The sequence below is a fragment of the Plectropomus leopardus genome, chromosome 8 (assembly GCF_026936395.1).
Source record: "Plectropomus leopardus strain MGB_pleo_1.0 chromosome 8, ASM2693639v1, whole genome shotgun sequence".
Taxonomy (NCBI): Eukaryota; Metazoa; Chordata; class Actinopteri; order Perciformes; family Serranidae; genus Plectropomus; species Plectropomus leopardus.
Window position 1 is genome coordinate 13,907,251 of NC_142183.1, and position 9,539 is coordinate 13,916,789.

Below are 9,539 nucleotides of genomic sequence, written 5' to 3' on the forward strand. Positions count from 1 at the left end.
TAAATGCTCGATCGATAATAATGACAATAATACAATTTAAAAAATAAAAAATGTTAATTTCCTGAGTGTCTTTGTGCACGTACAGTATGCACCCAGACAATGATTGACAACAGTGTCTTGTGTTGGGATAAGCTATAAATATTGTATTCAGGCTTTGCTTCAGTCTCAGCTTAGCAGACAATGGCTGATGGTGTGCGTGTACTGAATGCAGTGCTGTGGTCCAGGCCGCTGCCAAAACGTCTCCAGGACCAAAAAAAAGCACTTTGTATCCCACCCCCAGTTTTTCTCTGTCCAGCGTTCATTCACTATGATGCGCGCCTAGTCGCAGGAGGCTCTCACACCCGGTCCCCTCCGCATGCCCAAAACTTTCTAATGAAATCCCCAAATACTTTTTGACAAACATTATTTTTTTTATCGCTCTGGGGGGGTCCAGAGGGCTTTCGACACATTAAGACGCGTTTTTATTGCAAAGAAAACTTCAGGTATGTTTCTCTTTTATGTTTCATTCACACTTTATTTGTCACATCTGAAAGTATTGTTTCTTGTGATTCTAGATTGGAAGTTATTCGCGCGGCTTGATGTGAAAAAGTTTTGCAAAGCTTGCAGATGTAAAGGTGTGTCGCTCTGAGTCAATGGTGGTAGATGTGATTGGTTTAACAAGTACCTTTTTCCTTGTGTGAAGAATATGGAGCCCAGTTCCACAGAGGGAGGAGCTGAGGAGAAGCTCCTTAAAAACCATCCAGCAAATGTTGTAAGTGCTGACATTAAATAGAAAACACATCGTCACCTTATAATTATAAGGTCATTCATTTTTTCTTATTCTGTGACAGCTTATTAACATTGTGTGAGGTGTTTTTTGTTTGTTTGTTTGGGTTTTTTTTTTTAAAGTTAAATGCATTTTGTTACCTTTTTTTAAGGTTCACATCATTTTTGCTAATTAGAGTGTAAAAATCTGACGCTCAATAGATATAACATTATAATTCTAAGGTGGCGATACACTTTCATAATTACTTTATTCACTTGGAGCAGATGCAAGAATTAAGGCATGTTTCCCCACTAGCATTGTAACAAAGAGCCAAGTTATTAATAATCAAGTGGTTTAATTGGCACAATATTTAACAACATTTAACAGCAGATTATTTGAAAAAGCCCAACCTCTCACAAATGACTTTTCGGTGACACTCTCAAGCGTCCTGCGGCTCCTCTGGGATCTGTGTGTCCTGGCCTGTGGATGCTGAGAGTCAGTGAGTAACATCTGGCTGTCAGAGTGACCCTCCAGCTCTGCTGTCTGCAGCTGCTGCTCCAAGCAGGAGGGTCCACTCAGAGGAGGTCAGCTCTCCCAACGAGTGCCAGAGAGGTCACCAGCGGGTTTATAATTTGCAGAAACAGGGGACAGGACCATCAGTGCGATGTTCATTAATATGCAGAGCACACTCTGGCAGTTAATATCGTCGGTCATACTCGGATCAGAAGGCATGCCATTTTTTTCCCCGCAGTGATTTGAAAAGAAAAATAGGTTGACTGCAGAGACGTAGCTGTTGAGAATATGTGTGGTGAGGGCTTTTTCTCTCCTTCTTCTATCCACCAGCCTCACAAAGTGCTACTCAAACATGGCCAAGAGTTGGAGGAAGAGCAGGAGGAGTTGGCCGAGCACCAGCCTCTAGAGCAGGAAGACCTGAACTTTGAGAGATGGAAGCGCAGGCCGTTACCCAAGAGGACACTCCACCAGAAAATAGACGACCTCAAGACGTACCTGTGGAATGCAGAGACCAACGAATTCATGGGCCGCTCTGGGAAGAGCTGGAGTGAGTTGATGATAAAGACAAGTTGTGTTGATTTGGGGAAACATTTGGATTATTGCAAAAGTACTTTTTTAAAATGCATGTGTCCAATGATAACAGATGTAATGTGGGATGTTTTATAGCTGAATGGTGTTAAACAAGAGCAGACATGGTGTTTGAATGTCTTTAAAAGATGCACTCAGGTTTAGAAATGTCTCTCCAGTCCAGTGAATCACTGTGCTGTGAGTGTGTGTGTGTCCTTATGCTCAATGTTTACATAGGTGCATGGACAATTCAGAGTGGCCCGACAAAAACAGACTGCCTGGGGACGTATCCCCAGCGGGAGCTCACTGTCCCGGGCCTCGCATTGGCCGGGAATCACATTCCTCCACATCTTACCATGCTCTCCACAGCCTCTTTCCCAAAGCCTTGGCGACCTCGTCGCTGAACTTAACATGCTTATGGCCCCTCAGTTGCAGTTAAACACGTAGATCGCACTGCCAAACTGAGCATTGGGTGCAGGCGAACTTTATTTGGCAGAAGCGGCAGACTGGATGAGTTTGTTGAGTCAATGATGATGGGGCAGCCTCTTGGTATTCCAGGGTAGCTGCCATGTGACGCCGTTGCGCCCCCTCCCTCAGCTCCACTGTACACAATGTGCAAACATGATCCGACTGAGTGCAGAGAGAATATCCAAGGGAAGTGTGTGTTACTTGCATAAGCTGAAATGCTGGATCCCAGGCAGGGGTAAGAGCTCATTTCGGCTACAAAACCAGTGTGTGCACACTTGTGGAGGAGTGGGGCCTATGTGTCTGATGAAGAAAGGCCCTGAGTTGAAGTCTGTGCTGTGTGTCCTGTGAGACGAGTGTGTAACAGGGGACACAATACCAGAGTGGGGTGATTGGGGCTCCTTGGAGCTGGCCGGGCCTCTATGGCTGCAAAAGACCTTCACTACGATGGCAACCGGAGGTTCACTGTGTTCCTGAGTGAAAGGACAGCTGGGAGAATTCTCACTGAGCTCAAACAGAAAGGCCTTTGTGGCTCCGGGGACGCAAGGCTGGCTGCAGCTAGTCCCCTGTGAAATTGCCCGCACAGCAAAAGCCATTTAATTTAGGGCACGTTTGGCTTGATTAGTTGCTAATGGACTGTTAATTGAAAATTGCAGAACAATGATAAGTTCTCAGGGTTTCTGTGATAAGGTGTTCTCAGGATTGTGGATTTTAAACCAAAACTATTAGAGTCATTTGCAGGTCCAAACATGAGGGGAGGACAGTGCTTTTGTAAAGTAAACAAATTAGTGACCGTCCTGATCAAGGACAGTAGCTGGAGTCCAGACAGACCACACAGTCTGAGCAAAGAAAAAAAAAGCAACAGTTCATTATCTCTCCACTCAGATCAGAGAGATGATTTGTTATGTTACATAAGCCACTTTTATGCACGTACGGCATCTGACCTAATTTGGAAATTTATTTCAAACGTGAAAAAGAGAAATGATCATAAAGACTAGCGGAAAGACAGAGAAAGTGATCTTTACAGACAGTGAAAAAAGCAAAAGAGATTCTCACACTCTTGATGACCCTGTTTAAATATTTGAAAAGGAGTGAAAAGTACAAACTTATTTAATCCCACTGCTTCTCTATAAATCACTGATTTACAATTAACCAGCTTCCTTATCGATTTAAACCTATACTCTCATTAATTTTCCTAAACTTGTCTAAATATAATACTTATTTCCTTTTATCTTTGTCATTCAAAACAATATAAAGTCATACTGATATAATATCCTTATTCACCCTTAAAGAATAGCTTGGTACCTATAAATGTTACATTACACGAGATAGATTTTTTTGTTTGTTTGTTATTTATTATTATTATTCTTTCTTTTGTCCTCTTTGGTTTCTTTCTTTACGCCCTCTCTTTCTACTTTTTATTTAATACAATTATTTGATGCTGGTTTCCCTGCTGCACCTGAATGTATTTTCTGATGTAATCCTATGGGTGGGTGGGCAGGATGGTAGGGAGGGATTAATGGTTAGACTGAAGACAAATATACATGTTTTGTAACCTTTTTTAGTGAGATAAACACTCAATAAAACTTATTTACAAAAAAAGAAAAATTCACCCTAATAACTCCTTTTTTCACTCCTCTTTCAGGCCTCATCCTTCTCTTCTACGCTGCACTTTATACGTTTCTCGCAGCCATGTTTGGCGGCTGTTTGTTTTGCCTCATGTGGTCCATTAGTCCCTACCATCCAACCTTCAATGATAGAGTGATGCCACCAGGTAAATATAACCCCACACCCACTCCACTGCATCCTGTCCCGCTCCCCTCTGCTCCACCGTCCTTCAACCTGTTGTTTCTACTGGAGTCTCAGCACAGTTGACTGTCTCTGTGTCTCCACTGGCAGGTATGACGATGGTCCCACACCTAGAAGGCCACGAGATCGCCTTCAATGCCTCTGATCGCAAATCCTGGAAGAAGTACGCCAGGTCTATGGATGAATATCTAAGGCGTGAGTCTGTACTGATTATTGGGGTGATGTTAAAGTTTAGGGGGGGGTCAGATGAGGCTGTTAAACGGGCATGCGATGGGTTAATCCTCATCTTTGCTACCTTTGTCCCCTTTTTCCATTTGGTTCTTGCAGGGCATGCTGGGAAGGGAAGCCTCTTTGTGGGCAGAGTGCAGCCATTCAATTCAGTTTTTTTTTTCTCACCCTGCTTTTGTCAAGCTTCCTTAATCAGAGGCCTGAGTCTGGCAGGGCATTGCTGTAGCGAGGGTTTATTTATGCCCTCCTCTCTCACTCTCCCTCCCTCCCTCCTTCTCTGCCTCTCTCCCCCTGCTCTCCATTTTCAGCGTACAACGATGGAGCTCAGGAGAGGAAGAACATTCGCTGTGCACAGGACAGATACTTCATGCAGGACGACTTGGAGGAGAAGGCCGAGCGGAAAGCGTGTCAGTTTAAGAGGTCCTGGTTGGGGGACTGTTCGGGGCTGCAGGACCCCCACTATGGCTATTCTCAGGGACGGCCATGCATCCTCCTTCGAATGAACCGGGTAAGACGAGTGTCACCAAAACCTGTAAAACAGCGCACTTTCAAAAAGTGCAGACAAAAGGGGGAACATAAAACAGCAGGGACACAGTTTGTTGCTGGACTGTTGAAGCTTTTCTCAGTGAGGGACATCTTGTGGCCGTTTCAGGGAGAGGATGAAGAAGCCATTTGTGCACAACTTTTTGAATGGAAAGTTATGCACAATCACATTCTTATACAAGTTAGAATGAAAATTTTGCATGTAGTTTTTCTTTTTCATGAATATTTTATTGAACTTTTTTTTTAACTTCAACATACACGCATCTATATATATATATATATATATATATATATATATATATATATATATATATATATATATAAACAATAAATCACTACAAATATATAAATAAATAAAATACATGACTTAAATAATAAGTAATTAAAAAACACAAATAAAAAAATAAAGCAAAAAAACCAAAACGAACAAAATTAAATTAAATTAAAAAAAATAAAATAAATAAACATGCAAAATAAATCCATATATCTACATGGATATGCACCATGATCTACTCTGATCTACAGCAGGAAGTTAGCTCTCAGACACCCATAAAGTGTTTAAATAAGTCTCATGCATCTGGTTTATGATTCACTTCATGATCTGTCCACATCAGCAATCTACTCCAAATAGTCTCTCCACTTCGCCACATATTTCTCAGTCCTGTCCATACAGCTGAAAGACATTTGTTCATATGATGCCACTTTTGCCAACTCTGATCCACTCTTTAAAAGAGGGTTGCTGTAATTTTTAAAAAAATATTTATGCATAAAAATGTGGTGCAGACACTAAAATAACATACAAAATGACAGATTGTCCACATGCTGAAATTTTCATGCTACCAATTTGAAGCAACATTTCGACTGACAAAGTCTCTGACAGGCAAACGTCCACTGAAGTTCATTTTGAGGACATCCATTATGTGTAACCTCTTATCCTGTTCAGGGTCGCAGGGGCACTGCAGTCTGTCCCAGACACTGGTGTAGATTTCAGCGGTGACGCAGGGGGACATATTTAGAATATGTGCATTTGTCCCCCACAGTAAAAACATGAAAGTGGCAGAGGAAGTTTATTTAAATAAAATTATGGACTTTTACGCTATATGAGGCAGAAAAACAACAAATTGGCACATAAAAACCCACCAGAATGCAGGAAATAAATTGTTTGATACTTGAAAGTTTTCAGCAGCAGATCCACCTCTCGATGTTGAAATGAATCCCAGCTGTGATTGGATGAGAGGTGGAGTACAACCTGGACAGGCCACCAGCCTATCAGAGGGCCGACACCAAGCAACAGACAACCATTCATTCACACCGGCGGCCAATTTAAAGGCACCAGTTAACCTAACCTGCATGTCTTTAGACCAAAACCCACACGAACACGGGACAACCTGCAATCTCCCACTTTGAAGACATGTCAAATAGAAATTAGAATTACTTTTTTCTTTACTATTATCATTTTGGATATATTTTTTGAGAAGCATGTGTACCGCAGTAATACAGATTTCCTTGGAGGAAAAATCATGCCTTGTCGCAGATATTTAACACAAAAACACACAATCCAAAGGAGTAAAGGAGGTCAAACAAGACAAGAAAATAAGTAAACTATACAATAAAAAATATTTTTTAAAAAATCAATACTAAAAAAGTGTGTCACTATAGTACTTTTAAGTCCATTTTTATTGGAGAGCCTGATTTTACTCAAGTTCTACTTGTCTTTGAAGTGTCTTTTATTTCCTCAGTTTTATACATCAAATTGATTTTTGATTGTCTTGATTTTTAGACTTTTCTGTTTCTGTTTTATTTTACTGCCCTGTAAAGGATTTTGTATTGCTGTTTTTGAAAAGTGCTCTATAAATGAAGATTATTATTATTATTATTAAGGAGATCATTATTTTCTCCAAATATTTTTGAATTCCCCCAGTGTGTCATTTGTTTCTTACTATTCTTACCTTTAAATAGATTCTAGGTTACTTACCAGGCCAGGGCAAACCAATTAATGTGACTTGTGGAGTTAAGGTAAGTATACATAAACATTTTTAATTTGATCTCAGCAATATGTCTGAAAATGTTAAGGAATCATAACTTCTGTCTCTTGCAGAGAGGACCTCCAGAAGCCTTGGGAGAAGTCCAATTTTTTCCTAAAAGCATTTTTGACCTGAAGTACTATCCATACTATGGGAAGCTCAGACATGTGAGTGAGAGAGTTTCATCCTTGTGGGTAACATAAAGACAATGTGATTTAAAGGGGAACTACTCCCATTTTCAATATGTTGTTCCTATGGTCTAAAGACAATTAAAAAATATGACCATGTCCCAAAATTCAAAATCTAGATAGCAAAAATGCAAACTTGCAGTGTAAAGTCTGGAGCTGCTTCATCGATAGTGAATGATTAAAGATGTTCGATATGGTTAAACATGATGACATCACAAGTTTGAGACTTACTTCTCTGGTTTCGTGCTTTGTGAGAGAGTAGCTAAAGTTCACAGATATTAATTTAACTTTCTTCGGCTGTGGAAATAACATCTTGGAATCCTAAATTTAGGCGATGTTTCTCTCTAAATAATTGTGTCTCGTCCTCTCACGTCTCTGTTTGCTCAGGTAAACTACTCTTCACCGGTGGTGGCTGTGCGTTTTGCAGGAGTGCAGTACGACACTCACGTCCAAATACAATGCAAACTGAACGGAAAGGGCATCGTCAATGATTCACCCACTGATCGCTACCTGGGCAGTGTGACCTTCACCTTGGATGTCGGAGCGTAAGGCCAACATCTCACTGCCAGCAGGATGCTCCCATGACAACGAGGCAAGAAAATGTACAAGAAAAAACATATTTTGAAGCATTATTTTCCATGAAATATGTAATTTCCCTCACCTTTCACTTAAATATCCACATCTTCTGCTGTGAAATTCCTTAAGAAGTAGATATTTACTCTCGTGTTTCTGTTGTGTCTTTGTACCTTGAGCGTGCTACTGGCACCTGCACCCACAACAAACAGTGCTGAGCACAGGACGAGTGCGTAGAGTGAGTTACAATTCCTGATATTTTGTAATGAAATAAATAATTAGCGAGATTAATCAAACTAAATTACACTCTGCCCAATAGTTAGCATTTCTGGCTATGCAAATCCAATTATGACTTAAAACATTACTAGGCGATTAGAAAATATTGTTGTATCGGGTTAGATTTTGGTTTTGTGTGCACAGTTTTTGTGTGACAGAGTGTACTAATTTTGTTTTGAATTATATTTTTCAAACATGTATATTGTAAGAATTCAAAGAACTATCATGCAAACACTGAAAGCAGGACTTGTACTGTACTTACACAGTAAAAAAAGATATAATAAATGACTGCAAATACACTATTACTATATTTTTGTTGAATAGAGCAGTATTATACATTTATGATAAAGCATCACAAGCCACTTCTTGCCTTCTTTTGTAAAAACATTTGCTTTTGAAAATGAAATACTACACAAGACTGATCAATAAAGAGACATGCTGTACTGTGAAATAGTTTGTGAAAGGTCTGTACCGTTTTAAAAAGTATAACTATTTTGTGATAGAATTAATCCTGTCTGAACTGTGCTACTAAACATGGTATAAATGTTGTATTTATTCCTATTATAGTTCTTATAATAAATACAATGTTCTGGTATGTACTCTAAGTTTTCTTCCACGTGGGATTATCAGGCTGCATCAACTTAAAAAATATTTAATACATCTCTGTTGTTTTCAGTAAAACTCTACAAATAGTGGGCTATAGTTTATTAATAATATATCGATGATTATCGTTAAACTTTACCTTTTCTTAGAGGTTAACACATTACTAAATTTATGATCATTTTGAACAGCTCCCTCAGAAATCTGCCACCAAAAATTAGACATTACTGTTGCTGTATAACATAAAATACGGTTAAATACGGTTGATTTTCATATCCTCGACATTTCTGATTAGTGTTAAGATTGATTTTTACACATCACTTCCAAATAATTTAGATTTCTGTTTCCATAGTTTTATAACAAGTTTGTGTATCAGTGTCTCACAGAGTCCTTTTGGGCTGACAAAGAGAATGAATAGTCTATGCATGCTCACATAACTCATGAAACAACAACAGCTATAGCTATACCAGGTCATCTCAAGCGGGACAGGCATTTCTGGACCGAATTTTATGGCAATCCATCCATAGTTGTTGAGACCACAAACGTGAAGCCTCATGGTGGCGCTTGCGTAAAAGTCCAGGGATCAACAAAGTCGTAAGGGTTCATCCTCCGGGGATTATGAAGAATCGCATTAAATTTAAATTAAATTTTGTACCAATCCAGCTAATAGTTGTTAATATATTTTTAGTTGGGAACAGACAGACAATGTGGTCACGTCTGTATTTTCTAAATTCAGGATTTGTAAGACTCTCATATCTTTTACTCAAGTAAAAGTAGCAATATTACTGTGAAGAAATACTTTGTAATGTATGAAAGTCCTGCATTCAAATCACACTCAGGTAAAATGTATTTTCTATATTTTTAATTAGTTATGCATTTATACGTGTAGATCACTTTAATGTTGCAGCTAGTAGGGGTAGAGCTCATTTTCAAGCAGCTTTACTCGGCAGTATTTAACATAATTTATTAGCTGATTTATAATTTTGTATTAATAATCTTTGTAAGAAA

At 39.2% G+C, this 9,539-nt stretch overlaps 1 protein-coding gene across 1 annotated transcript; it reads left to right on the top strand.

Moving 5' to 3' along the window:
- Positions 1–292: 292 nt before the first annotated feature.
- atp1b4 (ATPase Na+/K+ transporting family member beta 4) lies at positions 293–8,526 on the top strand. Its single transcript, XM_042493381.2, has 9 exons — positions 293–482; positions 683–751; positions 1,589–1,805; positions 3,936–4,064; positions 4,190–4,294; positions 4,636–4,835; positions 6,830–6,886; positions 6,969–7,061; positions 7,470–8,526. The coding sequence occupies exons 2-9, from the start codon at positions 686–688 to the stop codon at positions 7,629–7,631; spliced, it is 1,029 nt and encodes a 342-aa protein (XP_042349315.1). The 5' UTR covers positions 293–482; positions 683–685; the 3' UTR covers positions 7,632–8,526.
- The last annotated feature ends 1,013 nt before the right edge of the window (positions 8,527–9,539 follow it).

What these genes read in the sequence shown, in the direction of transcription:
- atp1b4 (XM_042493381.2), top strand. Translation starts at nt 686, where the DNA reads ATGGAGCCCAGTTCCACAGAGGGAGGAGCTGAGGAGAAGCTCCTTAAA. An exon ending in AAAACCATCCAGCAAATGTT is followed by an intron (nt 752 to 1,588) that starts GTAAGTGCTGAC and finishes TCTATCCACCAG; the next exon opens with CCTCACAAAGTGCTACTCAA. An exon ending in TGATAGAGTGATGCCACCAG is followed by an intron (nt 4,065 to 4,189) that starts GTAAATATAACC and finishes CTCCACTGGCAG; the next exon opens with GTATGACGATGGTCCCACAC.